Genomic DNA, 21415 nt, shown 5'->3' with positions numbered 1-21415 from the left:
CATTGTAATTTTTTTATTTGATTTCACCTTTATAAAAAAAGTATGTATATAATATATATAAAATAATATATAAAATATAAATATAAAAAAAAAATAAATTACTTCGAAATTAAAATTAGTTTTTGATACATATTGATTAATAAAAATATGATAAAAATTTACGAGTTAGCTAATAAAAGAACTGTATATATATATATATATATATATATATATATATATATATATATATATATATATATATATATATATATATATATATATATATATATATATGGGTTTTTCCATATGAAATCACCTAGTTTTTCAAAAGTGCCCCAGGGTACCACATCAAATATGCTTAAAATGTTAAAATTGAATTAATATTGACCCAAATCGGGAAAATTTAAGTATCTGGAGCTTACAGTAGATTTTTTCGATTTTTACCAGATCATAACTTTTTAAATAAAATAGATGATTACCTGAAATTTTAAAGGGTAATAGTTTTTCACCCAAATAATTTATTTTTGTAGGTATTTTTGACTGATTTTAAACAGTTTTTGAGTTCTTGTATCTTAAAGTTGCTAAATAACGCAATGTTAGAAAAAGTTTTGGAAACTTTAACGTGCTGCAGTTCAATACCAACAGACAAGCTCTGCCAATTTTTTCTTACTTTTGTGTACTTAGAGTAACCACTTGTGGAAAAAATCAAAATTATGTGTTAAAAGTTATTTTAGCACTTGCAGCAGCCTGTTAAAATATCACTTTTTTAAAAAAATAGGATAAATTACATTCACTTTGTAGGCATAGAAAGTAGTGTAGGCAGTTAAAATAAATAATGAAACTTTTTACTGGCAAGGTTCTATAATATAGACAATCACCAAAAAAAAATTAAAGACCTATACTCTATCTTATAACATAATTTTAGCATTTTGAGTGCAATGCTTTTTTAATTTTAAAAGGATGTCTAATAGCGCAAGTTATTATATTTCAAAAAAATTAAAATGCTGAAAGAAGAAGTGTATATACACTTGAAACACAAGTACACTAATTTCTTCATCTCTGATTTACCTAACTCATAATATTGTCATAATCATCATTAGCAAGTTTATAGTCACGAGCACTCCTACCCTTAATGGATGGAGCACTTATTTGACATATTACTTTGTCAAAAGGAACCCAACACTGACTTGATCGTGTGTCATTAGTCCATTTTAAATTTAATTTGTTTCTATGCATGAATTTTACATTAACATCTTGGTTTTCATTACAAATCTCAAGCACAAGCCCTATGTACATTCATCATCGTAAAAGCATGCAATGTGTTTACCAGGTTGAAGGTTTGAAGAATCTTTTTTTGCCAACTTAATAATATTCAGCATATGGGTATCATACACAGTATTGTTAGAGATTTTCCATAAAAATAATTTCTCTCCACCTGGTACAAAACTGTGATAACTTCTTGTGCCTGGGACTGTGCTCATCTCTTCATATCGTTTCTTTAGGTTAAAATAAGTTTCATGATTATTGATATCATCACTTGAAATGTAAAATAATTTAACACCTTTAATGTTTTTTTTAGCCCATGTAAATAGTTCATTTGGTATGAGAATCTGGTTTGCATTTGTTGATCGTAGACTCGCTTTTGCTGCTTCTCTTTTTATAGTTCCTCCTATTTTATCACATAGACTTTTGCCATGGGATGTAGCAAAGAAGTGATGCTCAGCATTTATATTGTGATCTTCAAGATGGTACATGTGTTGATCTAATATTTTTTTTGCCTCTGATAAGTAGGAGGATTGTGCTTCTTTGATAAAGTGGTGGTGACAAAGATCATACAAAGTTTCACTTAGAGTTTTAATAAACTCAATAATGCTTGTTTGGACTGTGACTAGTGCAATTCGGTCAGTTGACACCCACTGTTTGTATATGATCTGATCATCAAAATCAAAATCATTATTTTCAAACACATTTTCCAAGTAAGTCTTTAAATTTACTTTACTAGGGCAGTTGGAACATAGATGAGACATGCAGCTTTGTCTATCTATATTACAAACACATACTTTCATCAAACACATACTTTCAAATCTTTGTAATATATTAAATGGCCCTTAGATAAAGCAGCGCACATCAACTTAATTTTTTGATGATAAGAACATACGCAAACTGAGTGACTTCTACTACTGTCAACTGTAATGCACCACTTCGGCCTTAGTTCACAGAATTTGCTGAATCCAACTTTGTGTTTAGGGTATCACTTCTTAACCTCAAGATAAAGCTCCTTTAATCTAAATTATATTAAATGTTTTTGTTTATGAACTTACATTACTTATATGCACAGAAATAAAGTCTTTTTTTCCTGGACATTGTATTGTGAACTCTTCGGGTTCATAAATTTCAATGACTTTTTGTTTAACAATATCTTCCAAAGGCTGTCCTATTTTAGCCTCAGGTTTAGCAAGTTTTCCTTTTTCATTTTTTCAACTTTTGAGCTTTTTTAACAAGATGTTCTGAAACTGAAAATTTTTTGGAAGTTTTTTCAATTGACCAACTATCAGAAGTTAGTGTTAGTAGTTGAACTTTATCTTCCTTCAAACTTATTTTCATTTTATTTTTTATTGCATCTAACAGTTTGTCTAAATCATAACAGTTTATACATTTTTGCTCTTTTTCCGATACTATATCTTTTGGGTCTATATCCTATGCTGACGCTAACGGGTGATAACTAAAAATCCAAAAAAATAAAGTTTAAAGGATCATAACTTCCTCGTTTTTTATAGTTTTATAAAAGTAAAAAAAGTATTTTATAGAGAATTATTTAATTTATTCAATATAATATTTAATTTGATTCAATCACTCCATTTCGTCTGACACAGTCAATCAAACTCTTGTTGCAACTAACTGTTTCTTGGATAACATTAGGATCAACTTTGGTCAAACAATACTTAATTCTTTCTTTAAGTTGTGAAAGTTTTCTTGCTTGCCAATTATTCTTATATACAAGACCTTTCAATATTGACTAAAAGTTTTCAATGGGCCTGCAATCAGGTAAATTTGGCAGATTATCTTTTTTTAATACAATTTCAATATTTTTAGCCTTTAAATATTCCAATACGCTTTTGGCATAATGAGCAGATGCAAGATCTGGCCAGAACACAAAATTATCATTTAAATGATGCTCTTCTTTAAACAGGATAAGTCTCTTTTGAACACAATGCTCTAAGTAAATAAACTGGTTGATAGCGTTGCTAGATTCTTGAAAATATGGTTTTGAGGTACCTTGTGCCGAAATAGCGATCCAGACCATTATTTTTTCTGGAAACTTCTCTTTTTGGCTGTATTTTACATTCGGTGGAGTCAATAAAGTACTACTGGAGTAGTAACTAGCATTTCCATTTATCGAACTATGATTTAAAGTAAAATACGATTCATCGTCAATAATCCATTCAAAGTCTCTGTAATTTTGGTAAAGCCGACTGCAGCATGTTCGAATTCTTACCATCATTTGCTCATCTCGCTTCGGAATCTTTTGCTTTTTGTAACATTTGAAAACAGACTGATTTCTGAGTATTTTGTTCACATACGGTTGCAAAATACTGAATTTACGAGCTATTTGCCTCTGTGAAATACATTTTGATGGTCAAACATGGTTTTAAGCTTAGAAACCTTACTTTTTGGCATTTTTTTGGCTATACAACCACTTCCAGGCTTTCTTTCATGTCGAAATTTGTTTTCAGCGCGTTTTATTATGCCATAAATGGTTGTTCTTAGAATATTTTCAGCAAGAAAATGCTTTACTGTGCGTGTTTTGCAGAGATTTAAATTTTCCAATTAAAACTCATACGCACATTTCCGCTGCTCATCTTTGTTTTTTTGGTTCACCTTCACTTTTAAACGATTGATTCAAATACTTTTTATGTTTTTCTAAAGAAAGAATATGTGAGCTAAATAAATATATTTTAATTATTATGTATACTTATTTTAACACAAAGCAAAATTAACTTTAACTTTGTCTGGATTTTTAGTTATCACCTGTTACTAGGTTTATCATACTTATTGCAATTTTTTTAGCTTTTTGCTTTCCATATCCTAATTTTTAGCGTCTACTTACATTTTTGAGTGGAGATGTTTCCAATAAAGACACATTCTTATTAAGAACTGTCTTATCAAGGTCTGAACAACTAAAATCTTCTTCAGCAGCTTTATCTTGACTACTTTCTGTAATTTTTTCAAGTTTGAATTCATTCATACAGTTAGTACAAACTTTTTGACCAGGTTTGATCTTAAGTTGATTTGCTATTGATATGTTGACTTTACACAATCCCTTGATAATTTTTTTTCTTTTGGACTTTAAATGGATCACAACAGTATTTTTGAAATGCTTCATATCTAGAAATATATTCTTTTTCATGGTGAAAACATATCTCCTCATTTGGTTCGAAAGTGCATCCTACCCTTTGATTTAAAACTTCGTTATCAGTATCTTTTAGCCTTATTCTTCCTACCATTCTACTATATGACATTTTATCACAATCTTTATTTAAAACTCTTCCCACACAACATTTCTCTGACATTTTTTACTAATCTAAAAATATTAAAATCGAAGGTTAAACATGTAATATAATCTAAAAATAAACTTTTTTATATTTTTCCAGTAATAAAATCTTAAAAATGAAATCTCAAGTACAAATGTGATTAAAACTGTCTTAAATGCAACCAATAAACTATTTCTACATATAACTATTTCTGCATACACAAAACTTTTACTTTTTGGTTCTTGCAATATTAAAAACTAAAAGAATAAAATCCAGAAAATACTGTACAGATTTCTTTTTTTTGGTGATTTTCTATATATGGATTGATATATATAAATTTTTTTTGGTGATTGTCTGTATATAGAACCTTGCCAGTAAAAAGTTTCATAATTTATTTTAACTGTCTATGCTACTTTCTATGGCTACAAAGTTAATGTAATTTATCGTATATTTTTTAAAAAGTGATATTTTAACAGGCTTCTGCAAGTGCTAAAATAAGTTTTAACACATAATTTTAATTTTTTCCACAAGTGGTTACTCTAAGTACACAAAAGTAAGAAAAAATTGGCAGAGCTTGTCTGTTGGTATTGAACTGTAGCACGTTAAAGTTTCCAAAATTTTTTCTAACATTGTGTTATTTAGCAACTTTGAGGTACAAGAACTTAAAAACTGTTTAAAATCAGTCAAAAACACCTACAAAAATAAATTATTTGGGTGAAAAACTAATTACCCTTTAAAATTTCAGGTGATCATCTATATTATTTAAAAAGTTATGATCTGTTAAAAATCAAAAAAATCTACTGTAAGCTCCAGATCCTCAAATTTTCCTGATTTTGGTCAATATTTATTCAATTATAACTTTTGAACGGTTTGGTCAATCAAGCTGAAATTTTCAGGATTGTGTTTTTTTCATAAAAGCTGAATGTGATCAAAATTTAAAGCAAATTTGAGGTGGTACCCTGGGGACCATTAGGTGGTTTGATATGGAATGACCCATTTATATATATATATATATATATATATATATATATATATATATATATATATATATATATATATATATATATATATACATATATATGCATATATATGCATATATATATACATATATATATGTGTATATACATATATATATATACATATATATATATATATATATACATATATATATATATATATATATATATATATATATATATTTATATATATAATACATATATATATATATTTATATAAATATATTGTATATATCTATATATATTTATTTATATATATATATATATACACACACATATATATATATATATATATATATATATATATATATATATTTATATATATATATAAATATATTTTATATATATATATATATATACATACTTTGGATATATATATATATATATGTATATATATACATATATATATATATATACACACACACACACACACACACACACACACACACACACACACACACACACACACACACACACACACATATATATTTATTTATTCTGTTTTGCAGAATGTCTTTTGTTCTATAATGTGTAAATTATGTTGATCATGTAGTGCTTTTTTTAGCACTATATTAATAATGCATTTCTAATTTCTTTATTTTCAAAAGTCAATTACAACTAACCTTATTTATATAGCTAAAGAACTACTAACTTCTAACAGAAATATTATGAGAGGTAAAATGTAATTTATAATTTTAATTAAAAAATTAATTTTTTACTTATTATTTTCACTAATTATATCAATCAATAATAAAAAAAAGTTTTACAATTACATTCTTTGCTTTAAAACAAATTTTATACTGTTTATAAAGTAATCTTTTATGCAATAGGCTTTTATGCAATAGAAGCTCAGTTTTATTTGATATATATTTGATACATATATATATATATTTATATATATATATATATATATATATATATATATATATATATATATATATATATATATATATATATATATATATATATATATATATATATATATATATATATATATATATATATTTATATATATATCAATGACTAGACTATGGTTTATAAGGTTTAGCGTTAGTTAACATTGTTTAATGAGTACATGTTAAGGTTAAAATAAAACTGTTCTTGATTGACTTTTCAATATATGCTCTTCTTAATTGAATTAGTTAATGTTGAATTCTGTCTGTTTTTGAAACTTCTTCAAATGCAGTATCAGATTCAAATTTAGCATCAGATTTTTACTCTCTGATTTTTTTACTACTTAAAATAAAAGTAAAACACTGAAATAAATTCATTTAAATTGGTTTAATTTTAAATGTCTTTATAAAATTCTTACTTTTTCATTTAAGTTCAAGCCTATCAAATGCATTACGCTTACATTGATTAAGTCATATTGTAAAGAATCTTATATAAAATTTTTACTCCCCAGTTGAAATCTCATATTAAATTTGAAATTTATTAAAAGTACCAGATATAAATATATTGACTGATTTATTCAGTGAAGTAGATATTGTTCATGATGCCTAAAAAAATTCCTAAAGCAAAGCGCCTATGTCTTTCTCATCAGTCTTCTCCGTTTAGAATTTTTTGCAAGAGTACGAAAAAGGACTTATTTGATTGAATGGTGTGCAAAGCTTTCATTAGTATTTAATATTATTCTAATATATAGGAAGAGGTTGTCCACAAGTTACATAATGAGATAGTTTTGTGATAGTTTGTTACAGGGGAAGTATCCGACTTTTTAGCGTAACATTTTTATTTATTAGTCTTAAATCTAGAAAAACTTTTCTTTCGATTAAAGGAGTGCCTAGTTAAGTGTAAACCTTCAGATGCTGTATATGCAAAAAGGTTGACAGATTAGCAAAAATGACATCCGTTTGTTGGGATTATGTGTACTCAAAGCAGATTATAAACTGATGTGGTCTAGAGAGAATCAAGTTGAAGAAGTCCCAATAAGGTTATCTAGGAGAGCAGTGTTTTCAGTTTGTAAACAGTTGGTAGGTCATTTACCAGTGTGTGATTAGTTACAAGTTAGTTTGTAGAAGGGTTTGAGCGATGAAGTTTGTGATGAGATTGTGAAGTTGCAAACAATCGTGTGGGGATTGGGTTGTACATAGCAATGAGGGAAAGGTTTAGGCTGATGCAAGTTCTTTAACAATAGGTGCTATTTTTTAAGTTGGTAATACTACTGTAGAAGATCCAATATGGTTGCAAAAAAAAGGTCTGATGTTCACATAAACATGGCAGAGCTAGATGCAGTGATGCAAGAAATAAATATGTCTTTGGCATGTAAATTTGAGGTGACATTTTTTACAGATTCTAAAACAGTGTTCCACTAAATTTCTGACCCACTTACTGGTAAATCAATGTTGAAGTCATAAGGGACTGGTGAAATGTTAATTCAAAGAAGAATAAGCATACAATTAATTGAAAAATACGATATTAATGTTGACATAAATCTTGTCCCTTCAGATGGTAACTTAGCTGAGGTGTTAACAAGAGTTCACAGCAATGTTGAATATGTTGCCTGGGGATGACTTCCTGAAAAATTTATTCTAGTGATGTTTGAGAATGAAGAAATGAGAAGTTTTTTTTATAGTTAGTTAGTACCTATTATGTTTCAAGCTGCTTATTATCCTAAAGGGAACGGAATTATGAAAATAAATAATTTTACAATAGTAAGAATAGCAGAATGATTAAAAATATCAATACCAAATGTCTTATATTGATACAATGTTGCTGTCAACAAAAATGATGTAAGACTGATGGACAAAATATGTAGTTATCAAATTGGTGTCATTAGACCTCTATATGAAACTCAGCCATTACACTTTATTCCTGGCAAGAAAGTAGATACGGCAACACTTTTGAAGAAAATTATCAAGAGTATCAAAAAGTCTTCAAGAATCAAACGTGTCTTTGCAACAAAAGCTTGATAGCAATGCATGCCAAAAAAATTAATTGAGTACTGATTCTACAACCCTTAAGGTTCAATAATACCCTTGAGTAAATTAATATAAATCGTTGTTATAACTTGTTCTCATTGAATTAAGAGGAAAAAAAATCATAATTTAGTGCTGTGTTTATGTGAGAAAACTGCAATTTGTTGCCTGCTGAATCCAAACTGAGTTATAATACCATCTACATTTATATCATAAAACTCTGCCGTGGTTACCTCAATGCACCCTTTCTTTTACTTATGCAGTAGAACAACTGTCAATATTTGCAGTGTCCTTAGTTAGTGTTCCAATACTCTCAATTAGCCCAACAGTTTTTATAAAATATTTACTATCTGCGCAGAAAATCTATATTGATTAAATATAGTATAGGTATAGATAAATAAAATGATTAAGTTGATATTTTGAACCAATTTTAAATTACATTTGTTACAAATATTCATTGATATTATATGCTATAAAAATTGTTAAAATTGATTCAAAATCGCTAATAATAACTATTTTGTGCTTGGTTCTTTGCACCAAATGGGTTTTCATAATATTTTCCAACTAAATAGTTTGCAACATTTTCTTTTTATTTACACAACATATTAGGAACTCATGCTAATCATATTTTTATTATTGTTCTGAGTAAAACCAATCAGTATACAGCAACAAGAAGATAGATTAAACAAATGCTTAAAATTGTAATCCAGATACTTCTTGTTTTTGTTGGCATTTTTGGACTTTCTTTCAGTAGACAATATTCTTTTAAAAAGTTTAGATTTTTTTTGTGTGGTACTGACTTCTAATGGATTAGGGGAAGCATTAATAGATTAGAAGGACTTGCATTACTTTGCAAGTTAATTAACCCGCATGTTGTTTTTAAACTATTTATAAATATTCTCAGGATAACTATGTTCGATATCGAGAGGGCGGGTTGGGCAAATGGAGCAAGTTGATTTAGACGCCAAGCTTGAAGGGGCACTGGGCAACCTGTTATTTTATTTTTTCTTGACAATAAATAGAAAACATTTTAATGGCTGACAATGTGAAATCTGCTTAGTTTCTGTATTTGAGGTTAAAACTTATTTATAAAATATTTTTCATGAAAAAATAGGATTCAGTTGTAGTTGAACTAGACGGAACTGGCTAACTGGCCAACGAGCTAGCATGGCTAACTGTTCATGGGCTTATGGAATAAGCCCATGAACAGTTAGCCGTACTATGAACAGTTAATTAACATTAACAGTTATTCCACCATGAACAGTTAGCCATGCTAGCTCGTGCTCAATTGCACAGAAGATGATGCACTTTGGTAATTATAATGGTAACTGATCAAACTTTTCTTTGAAGCAGCCAACAATAAAAGCGCTACTTTTTCAAGTTATATTTGATTGTTAAAGCAAAAGAGAGAATCATAGCATTGCATTATTTAGGCAAATAAGCCACCAGGACCCGGCCAGTTATCAAGTATTTGAGTTTTTTCATTGGGTTTAAATTCAATGGAATGCTTATTTAAATCCATTTTTTTTAGATATTAGTAGCGCTTATTACACTTCAAGCTGCTTATTACCCTGAAGGTAACGGAATTATGAAAATAAATTATTGTACAATAATAAGAATAGCAGAATGATCAAAAAATATCAATACCGAAAGTCATATATTGATACAATGTTGCTATCAACAAAAATGATGTATGGCTAATGGATGAAATATATAGTTATCAAATTGGTATTATTAGACCTCTATATAAAACTTAATCATTATGCTTTATTCCTGACAAGGAAATAGATATGGCAATACTTTTGAAGAGGTTGTTAGAAAATTATGAAGATCAATAAGTCTTCAAGAATCATGATGTAAGACTGATGAATCCCAAGAGAACCCTGTTGTAAACAAAATATTAGCTTGTTTTTTTGTTTTTTTCGTATCTTAGTGACCGCAAAAATATTAATTTAAAACAAAAATTTTAATATTTTCAAAATTTTTTTAATTACCCCAAGAAGTCCTTATGGTCACAGAGCAACTCATTCCTAATGGATCTTGCATAACTTTCCTAGAGATGAGTTTGAACCACCAATCTCATGCTTCTGAGGCAAGCACGCTACCAATATCTAAAACAAAATATATAAAATTTTCAAAATCTTTTTTAAATTCTCAAAAGAATTTGAAGCAAGCGTTTTTAATTTTGGTTTAAATAGTTTGATCCAGCAGATTGATTCAAGATTTGAAGTGAGCAGGATGGTTGGCTATATGTTTTCATTAATCTGGTTGGATAATAATGATCTTTTTTGTGCAAAATAATTTTATCCAAGAGATGTGAACAAAGATGATCTCATTGAAGAACTTTGCCTGTAAAACAATTTTCAAGCAAGGAAATCCACTGCAGATACTCAATCAAATCTTTGAGAGGAAGCTTGAACGCAATTTTTCTTACATTTGCATCATGTTTTGGATTTTCAACACTATTCTTGTGTTGGTTGCTGAGGTTGAACAAACATTTAATAAACTAAAGATTGTAAAAAACCCTTTGTTCGACCATGGGCCAGGATTGCATTACTGATCTTTTGACTATTTTGATTGAAGAAGATTTGGCTTAAAAGGTGAGCAACAAAAATGTCATTTTTAAACATCTTATTTACCTTTCTCAAAGATTTTGTTGATTGACTTATTGGTTTCAAAACTAATATTTTTTTTCATTAAAAGTATTTTTGATTTATATGACAGCACTTTGATTAATGAACCATTTCTCAATCCAGAGAATTAATAGTAACGCAGAAATATACAAAACTTAAAAATTTTAAATTCCTAGGTTTGAAATAGGCGTGCCATTCTCCATTATTGATCTGGGCGCCATTGGCTCTCTCGAAGGCCCTGGCTCAACATAATATTTTGTTTCTTTATCACACTTTTTTTATTTTAATTTGTATGTGTTTAATGTAGAATTTTTAATAAAGATTATAAACAATTTATTGATAGATTTTATTTGTTACCTATAAGATAATTGTAAACATAATTTATGTTCATAAATGTATTTAACACATAATAATACAGATATAAGAAATAATATAAGAAAAAAACAAGTTTTTAATTTGTTTTGTATATTATAATCATGATAATTTATGATGAAGAGAATTATATTTTAGGTAATGTATTAGTTAGCAGATAATAAGAAAAAAATTTCTTTAATAAAAATTGCAAAATTATTTTACATTCCTTTTAAATTTCCTATGAAGATAATTTAATCCTTGAATAAAATTTGTAACAAAAATAAAATAAAACAGTGTTTTTTTTAAACAATAAAATTTTTTAGTTTTTATTTAGGAAGTATTTTTTTTAAATACGTTTAAATGTTTGTACAATTTTCTTATGTTAATAATAGAAAATAAGGAAAGCAAACTTTGGCACTATGACTTTCAAAATATAGGCTTATTATTATTTTAGATATATTTTATTATTATTTTAGATATATTTTATTATTATTTTAGATACATTTTATTATTATTTTAGATATATTTCATTATTATTTTAGATATATTTTATTATTATTTTAGATATATTTTATTTTTATTTTAGATATATTTCATTATTATTTTAGATATATTTTATTATTATTTTAGATATATTTTATTATTATTTTAGATATATTTTATTATTATTTTAGATATATTTTATTAGTTACTTTTCTTTTTAGAGAATTCTTGAATAAAAAAAATAAACAAAAAAACTAGAACTGAAGATAAAAATCAATAGTCAGGTGACTATTGATTTTTATTGCATCAAGAGAATATTATTAATTGCCCTTCACAAGATTCAGTTGCCTGGTAACGTCAGGCAACCATGAGTGTACACCTTTGACTTTACATATTACATATACTTCACATATTATATAAACTTTACATATTATATATATTTTACATGCATATGCTTTACATTATATATATACTTTACATATTATATATACTTTACATTATGTTTAAAAAAAGAGTGTTATAACTGTTCCATAGTTTCATATTAATAATATTTTTTTCATTATATAAATTTTAAGAAACAGTACCTTTTTGTGATTTTTTAATAGGTCATCTTATCTGTTCCATTTTAAAATAAGAATTTATTAGGACCCCCCTTTAGTAAGTCTGTAAGAAGTGAGTCACATTTTAGGCATAATATTTATTGAAAACTATACTCTAACCCTAAACCCAACAATAAAGTTTATTTTATTGAAAGCAGTACCCTAACAAAATTCAAAGGGTTTGGTTTAGGTATGGTTAATATTTGTCAATAATATTTGTTTCAAATAAGATTTAAAATTTATTCCGCCATTTTATTTGGTGTAGATTTGCATAGATCATCCAGTAAAAAACTTTTTGTGAGTTAATTATTAGAAACATAGTATACACATGTAAATTATGCTAAAATATTAACTTTTTAAATGTTATAAATAATATATACATAGCATGAATGAAAGAATATTTTTAAGAACTTTATGATTTTTATATTACCTTAAGTAAAATAATAAAATCTAAGTTTTTGTTATTGGGTTTTTTTGTTGTTGTTGTTGTTGTTTGTTTTTATACAGCCTTTTCAATAATATAGATCACGAAACTGACACAGAAAATGAGATGACACAATCACAAATAATAATGTATGTTTATTGTTTATAACGTTTTTATCTTTATAGATTATATATAGCATATATTTTTTTAGCATATAAAACTGTTGAAATTTTTTTTTAACAGACCATTGATATTCATCTTGAAACAAAATTTGAATGTCTCAAAACTAAGGATGAGATGTCTCAAAACTAACACAAGACAAAGTTGGTATTTAGATGTCTTCAGATGTTAAAAGATATAATAAAACTAACACAAGACAAAGTTGGCATTTAGATGTCTTCAGATGTTAAAAGATATAACAAGACTTTTCTTTCAAAAGATCTTGAAACTTACTTTTTTTTGTCATGTTTTGGTTTTGAGATCTTCCATCCTTTTTTTAAGACATTAAACTTTTAGTTCATAATTTCACCATTTTGAAATGTTTGTTTTGATAACTTTTCTTTTTTAAACCAGCATCATTAAATGTAGACTTTTGGTTGTTTGTTTTTTGGGACATGAAAACTATGACATAAATAGTATCAAGTTCATTACTTAATACATTATACCTATGAAGTTCATCACTTTGCTACATAATACGAAGACAAAAAAGCAATGCTGTATTTATCAACTCGCAAATATGTTTAACTTTAGATGAAAAAAAGCAAGTTTAAAAGAATGAAAAATTGATTTAATGTAATTTAATATTCATATTTTACTTGTACTGTTTAACTTTGAGATATGCAAGAAAACTAAAGTGTTGAATGAAAATAATAATTTTTAAAAAAGATCTCAAAGTACTCTTTAGCATTAGATTAGACAAGCTGTATTTAGTATAATTGTTCATGGATTTTCTTTGAAGTTATGGGTTTGTGTTATATTCATACTTTAAAGATTTGTACTTGGTTACAATTATTAATTGTTATATTAAATATTTATGTATATAGTATTTAGATTACAAAATTTTATCTATTTTGTTTTTTATGAGTTTGTTGTAGTTAGTTTTTATAAAACCTTTTGCAAAAAACAGATTAATGTTTACATATACATTTATTTACACTCTAGCATTTTTCTGCATTTATAAGCAACTTACCGTAAACTTTTAAAACTATATTCACTACCAAAGAATTGTTCGTACCAAGAATTGTCATATGTGCTATTATTATAGTATGCTGAATTTGCTTAATATATGTTTGTGCATCTTCTGGTCAGCATTTTTATCATCGTTTTCAAAGCAATTACAAAGTTTAAAATGTATAAAAGCTAAGTTTTCAACCAGATTTTAAGAACGATTTTATGCTCAATTATTTTTACAAGATTGAAACCGTAAACATTATCAGAGAGGACAGGGCAACTGATAAACTGTGAATTTAAAAACCAGAATTGCGTCTTTAAACTATGAAATAAATTTTGGATGTAAATGATACTAACTACAATAGCTTAGAAAAAAAGTATAAAGGTAGTATAGAACATTTCAAATAATTTGAACTGACTGAAATTATTTGTCTTACTAAAAGAATGTACTTATCATAAGCACAGTTTGTGATTCTGTGATTAATAAAGTTATTTAATTGTAAAAAAATAATGGGAATTTTTACAATATTAAAGATTACTTGTATACTGTTATCTAGTGGTAAAAAATCATTTAAAAAGGGCAAATAACAATTACTTAACCTAAACTACATTGTAAATTAAAAATACCATGAGGTACACAGCAGCTATATAATTACTGGTGAATATCTATAAGTCCTTACATTCTTAAAGCATGTGCCAACACAATAGTAGCTCTGCTTGCTATGATTTTTGAATAAATGTCAATGAAACAAGGAATAGTGCCAAATGCATGGCTTATTGTGAATATAATTTCACTGTTCGAAAATAACTCCAAGAATAATCCAACAAGCTATAGACTAATTTTTTTGAAAATCATAAAAAATTGTTTAAAGATCATCACTTAATATGTGATAATCATCTCTCCAAATGTCGACATTGATTTGTCAGCTAAAAATCCTGCATTTTATATTTACTTGAAACTAATGGTTTCTTAAACTACATTACACTATGTAAATTTTCTATAGATGTTCTTTTTTTTAATTTTGTAGAGGCATTTGATAGAGTTTTTACATCTATTTCTTTGATGAAAATGGTTTAAAAAATTTAGTCAAAAAAATGCAGCTAGAATTAACAACATTTGAAAAAGAACTTGGTGATGTTCTTAAGTATAAGAGTTAAGTATTCAGTGCTGTTGCTATGGCAGGAAAGTAAAAATCTGGAAAAATCTCTACGAACATATGTATGTTCACATCTAAAGTATGCTATCACCACTTTGTGCCTTATAGTAAAAAAGACATTTATGCAATTGAACCTATACAATATTGTGTCACAAAAATACCCCATGAATAGAAGCTCTAACTTTAAGGTAAGATGTACTAAACCTGGCCTAACTTTACTAAGTGACAAAATTAATCATGTTGATCTTATCCAAACATTCAAATTCAAAATGAAACTAAGTTAATCAAATAGTATTATGAACCGTTATTCATTCCTCATATCTACAGCCATCGCAATCACTTTTGTTAGGAAATTGATAGTGACTGCCTAGCGCAATTTAACTTTTTCAACTATCCAGTTGCAAATAATTGGAATGCTTCACTGGGTGAGGTTGTCAATGCCTCTATCAACAATTTCAAAGATGAGCACTAGACCAGTATTTATATAGACTTATATAGTTACCAAAGTGCATCACTTTCTGTGGCTGCATTGTTGCAGCTATATGAACTACCTTGTTCTGTTCATCATTGTTAGCTTCAGCTGTTTTGTGTAACTTAATAATAATATGTAATGAAAAGCATTTAAGAATGGAGAATTAATTTGATTTATTGGAATAGCATCTTATGTTAAAATTTAAAATATGATTAATGATGTAAATATCTATTATTGTACATTAACTAATTAGTGTCACAAATAAAGAAAGTTTTGTGGATGTTCATGGGCAAGGACACAATCAATTCAATATGAAAGGTAAAAAAATTAGTTGCTAGTTAAGTTTTTTAACATCAACTTCGATAAGTTAATCTTTAAATGATTAAATTAAAAGCTAGTTAAATGTAAAAGTACTGTTTGAATTTTATTTTGATATTAAAGATATTAATAAAATAAGAAAGTACGGCATAAATAGTAAATGAAAATTACTAAATAAAATATCGGGATAAATCAAAATAAATTGGTTTAGAGAATTACATAACCTTAAGTTGTTAACTCATAAATTAGAAGGAAAAAATACCAGAGTTAGTTCATTAATCTATGCTAGTTAACTGGAAGAACTGTTTCTTAATACTTATATTTTCTTACAATTGTTATTAATGCCAGCAGTATGGAAAAGTTACTAACAATAACAGTGAGAAACAATTACTAACACTAACAATTTATGATCAACAATAAGTCTAAAAGGTTTAAATCAGGGATGTCTAACTTTGTTACACTAAGGACCATTGTTTTATTCTGGCATCAACACGAGGGCAAAATATATAAATTCAAAAAAAAAAGTTATTTAAACTTTTTAAAAATATTTAATGCTTTTATTTAAGTTTTAACAGTTCCAATAATTTATTTATGCTTATCTTTCTATCTAATAATTTATGCTTATCTTTCTATCTATTTCTCTGCTCTATCTTAACATGCTAGAGACAAAATATTTTTTTGCAGTTTATTTTTAAATTTCTAGTAGAAAAAGGTTTACCATTCTTTGCAATAATTTCTGCAAATAAAAAACTTATTTTTGTATCACTGTATGAACTATATACTTAAATTTTCATCGATAATTGCCTAAAAACATTTTTTCATTCAACCTTGTCAATACAAAATTGGCTTTTAAATTTGTGATAACTTGTCACATGTTTTGTAGTATATTGTCTGTTCACATAGTGACTTAAGCACACAGCTGTTTTTTTTAGACAAATGAGATACATAATAAAATTTTTTTGCTCAAGTACAAAATGTTTGGTTAAATCTAAGAGGATTAAATACACAATTTTTTTGCAAGCTTTTAGGATCTTTCAGGATCAGTATCTGGATCTTTTAGCTAAAGCCATGTTTAAAAAGTTTATAGCTACCATTTATAAAAGTTTATAGCTACCATTTAGGGGAGAGTGTGTATGAAAGAGCCAGTTTTAAAATGGCGTGAAAAAAACTTAATTGTAATAACTTTCTTTTTTTTTTTCAATTTAATAATTACATTATTGGGTAATATTTTAAAACTAAAATAAATCGGATAACAATGCTAATAATCTATCATACACCTGTTTTTAAAAAAGAAAGAAAACAGCTCTTTCATAACATTGTGTCAATGAAAGAGCCACCTCTGTGCCATGAATAAGCCGTAACTTTTTTCGAACGACTATCTGCCATAACTTTTTTTTGAACACTATCAAGTCTTTTAAAAACATTAAACTGTTAAATAGACTTCTAAAAATCAGATTGTACTTTAAGTTTTATAACTTTATGATAATCAATGATAAAACAAATAATAAAACAGCTTTAATAATAGTTTTTCAAATTATTCAAAATCAAAAACTACAAATTCGAAAACTACAAAAACGTCAGAAACATTTTTGGCAGAAGAAGTTAATGACATCTTTGAAGCCACAAGACTCATGTGCCCATCCTTCACATACCTTGCACTGGTACCATTCTTCGTTGGTCTTACCATATTGTCCATTACATGCAATACAATGATTTTTATCATCCTCTTCACAAACATTCTGTTTTTTTATTTCTGATAAATCTATTTTATCATTGGAGCTTGGATCCCTGTGCAATTATATGGTACCACTAGAATCAATTGAATCATACTTTTTTTTTTGTATATTTTTTTGTTTTAAATTTCTTAATAACACTTTTTTTAGGTTTTTTTTTTGTTTCTTTCTCTTCAATTTTTTTTTTCTCAGGAGTGTCTGTGATTATAGCAGAGGCCATTTTACGATCCTTAGATTTTAAATTCTTTCTAGGTCCTGATTTTAAATAAGGCCTTACAATTTAAGGAATAACAACTTGTTGCTGTGATATTGATGGCTGTATTAAAGATTCTGACAATGTTATTATTTTAGCCAAACTATCTGTTTTTGTGGGTTTAACATTTGAGTTTCCAGGAGCATCTGAAGTATCAATATGGACAGTGCTGAGTTGTGTTGAGGATATCAAGTTTTGTGGAGTAGCATCATCTAAAAGAACTGGCTCAAGTCTATCAGTTACATAAGATGTAAGAAAATCATCGTCAGAAAAGTTTTTGGAATTTAAAGGGTAAATGCCAGTCTTGATAAATCCATTTGTAATATTTATCATGCTGAAAGCGGCTAAAAAAGCATCTCTAGCTAACTGCGCAACCTGATAAATGCTGAATGTTTTTCCAGGATTCGATAGCATGTGGTGGAAAAGTTAGAATTTTTACAAAATGTTGTCAAGCAAATTCTATCACACGAAGATTAACATGGGAGGTATGATTATCTAATATTAATAAGGCAGGATTTTTTTCACTTGGTTTTACATGGCTTACAAAATGTTCCATTGCTTTCACAAAATTATTTTCAGTCATCCATCCTGAAACATGTGATGAACCCAATGCTCCAGAAGGCCCATTATTGAACATGTGATCCTTATAATTTTCTCGAGGAAAAATGAACACAGTAGGTATAGTACTGCCTCCAGCATTAACAAAAGAAAGAGTAGTCACAAGTGTACCTTGTTCTGCTGATGTAACCTGTCCTATTTGTTTTGATCCCTTTGCAGCTATAATCTTTGGAGGAGCTGAAACGGTACTGCATCCTGTTTTATCCGTATTAAAAATCATGTGTGATAGAAATCTATACTTTTTGTAACATTTGTTTTGTGTTAACATTTGTTTTGTTGAAACTTGTTGCTCTGGACAAAGATGTGCTTTCAGGTTTCCTGACTGACAAATCTTTGTGCCTCATCATAAAGCCACGAAGCCATTCCACAGATGCTATTTTATCACCCTTCCATCTTTCAGGATAAACATTATTTGCCTCTGCATACTGAAAAGCTAGTTCCCTTGTTTGTTTGTTTGTCAAACCATGACACATTTTAGATGCAGTTTTAAGATACGAAACTAATAAATCCTCTTGATGTTTGGAAAAAATTAGCCTGTTACCTATATTTGGGCAATGCACATACTGATCCTCAGTTTTCCCAACCTTTTTAATCACTTTTGCTAAATAGGCTCTTGATATTCCAAACAACAACGCTGTTTTATTGATGGACTGGTTGCCAGCATTCACTTTCCTTACAGCCATTTCTATTGCTGAAGTTGCAGGCCTTTGTCGCTTATTTGTAGTTGATGACATGTTTTTTCTTAATGATAAAAAATATTAAATGAGAATGAGAATAATGAAATAACATAATAATAAAAATACATAATAATATAATAAATACATAATAGAATATAATAAAATGAATCAAACAATACAAACAAAACAAACAAAACAATACAAACAATACAAACAAAAAAAGTTTTAAAAAATTACAACACTTACAATACAATACAAAACAATACAAACAAAACAAAAAAAAACAATACAAACAATACAAACAAAAAAAGTTTTAAAAAATTATTTAAACTTTTAAAAAAAAAAAAAGACTTTTTCAGAACTTTGATTTTATTAAATATTATTTTAAATTCAAACAAAGCTATGTTTTACAACTTCAGGAAAAGTCATTAAAACAACTAATTTCGATAGAATAAGCTCAATGAAGCATTACAAAAAATAAATGAAGTTGTTAACGCGCAAAACGATTATTTAGAATAAAAAAAAGGTAATTAAAAAAGTCGGCTTATTCATGACATAAACAGTCGGCTCTTTCAAAAAATTGTTTGGTTAGATACATAACCTTAAATTAAACAATTTTGACAAAAGCTTTTATCTAATATTTTTTGTGTAAATGAAGGGCAAATATATATATAAGAATGCAGCATGTTTTTCTTATCAAATAAAACATTACACTTAATCTTAAAAATAAATAAGTAAACCACTAAAAAATTACTTTTCATTTTCAAAATCTTTAGTGCTCCCTTATGACGCTATTTATTTTAGTAGAACTGTACATTTTTTGTGGGTTACAGGTATCCAGTGTTGCCACACAAAGAGTTAAATACAATAAGGATCGGATGCCAGTAAGTTAGAAATAATGGTATTGGCTCCTTCAAAACCTGGCTCTTTCATACACACTCTCCCCTACAAAAGTTTATAGCTACCAAAAAGTTTATAGCTACCATTTAAAATATAGATTTATAAAATATATAAATAACAGTAGTTAGCTAGACTGAAAATTGTATAAAAAAAATTTAAAGTTCAAAACCTTTTATTCTTTGTGGCCCGCAGGCCTTGTGTTAGACAACCCTGATTTAAATTTATTAACATTTTCACCAAAAAAGCATTGCTAAATCCATTAAAACATAGTAATTAAATTTTTTTAAAGCAAAATTTTTTAGGTTTTTTAAAAATAAAGAAGAAAAAAAGGTTTATAGGCTTCTTTGCACACAGGCATAAAAATTCACAGTCTATGTCTGCACATATGTATCCAATGTTTGAAGTCAAAAGTTATAATCTCATTCTGCCACACTTTTAGCACTATATAAATGTATTTATATAATGAATGTAGTAAGCAAGCAACATTGATTTTATTATCAAGCACCTAGTATTTTATTTTTATTGAAGGTTTTTTGTTTTTAGAAAAGAAGCAAGCAACAGTAACATTTTTGAAGTTGTAAGTTAAACTAATACCAATGTGTTCTTTATTTACTTTTAAAAGTAGTAAACAAGTTATTGCTTTTTTAATTATTATTATTTGCAAGGTGGGTTTTTTCTTTTGCAAGTTGCTTTTTTTTTCCTTTTGCAAGGTGCTTTTTTTTTCCTTTTGCAAGGTGCTTTTTTTTTCCTTTTGCAAGGTGCTTTTTTTCTTTTGCAAATAGAATCTTTTTCTTTTAGAATGTGGTTGTTTTTTTTGTGACGTAGTTTTTTTTTGCAAGGAAAAAAAGCACCTTGCAAAAGTTTTTTTTTTTAGCAATGTTTTTTTTTTAAGTAATAATTGTTCATTTAAAATAGTTGTATGTAATTTTAAATTTTAATTGTTAATAAAAACCTTTTTTTTAATACAGGATAACATAAAAAGAAAAAAACATAAACAACTATGTAAAGCAATGATGTTGTGCATTTGCTATTCTGCAAATATTGGAGGTATAGGAACATTAACAGGATCAGCACCTCAACTTGTGTTAAAAGGCCAGATGGAACAGTAAGATAGCATTTTACAGTTTGTGCACTTTTTACTAAATGTATTTAGTTTGATTATCACCTGAAACATTAAAA

At 27.2% G+C, this 21415-nt stretch overlaps 1 protein-coding gene across 4 annotated transcripts in view; it reads left to right on the top strand.

Annotated features, from left to right (window-relative positions):
* LOC100205690 (solute carrier family 13 member 2) overlaps positions 1-21415 on the top strand; it is a 79511-nt gene that overhangs the window by 49200 nt on the left and 8896 nt on the right. For 3 of the 4 annotated variants that reach the window (XM_065807924.1, XM_065807923.1, XM_065807925.1), the window contains exons 5-8: positions 6164-6202; positions 13039-13087; positions 20780-20813; positions 21205-21341. In XM_065807924.1, the coding sequence (XP_065663996.1) occupies positions 6164-6202; positions 13039-13087; positions 20780-20813; positions 21205-21341 (259 nt within the window). The remainder of the gene's footprint in view (positions 1-6163; positions 6203-13038; positions 13088-20779; positions 20814-21204; positions 21342-21415) is intronic. The other variant, XM_065807926.1, reaches the window with a different exon arrangement.

This window comes from Hydra vulgaris, chromosome 10 (assembly GCF_038396675.1).
Source record: "Hydra vulgaris chromosome 10, alternate assembly HydraT2T_AEP".
NCBI classification, from domain to species: domain Eukaryota; kingdom Metazoa; phylum Cnidaria; class Hydrozoa; order Anthoathecata; family Hydridae; genus Hydra; species Hydra vulgaris.
Note: the sequence above shows the minus strand (reverse complement) of the source record. Positions and strands in the feature narration are given on the sequence as shown.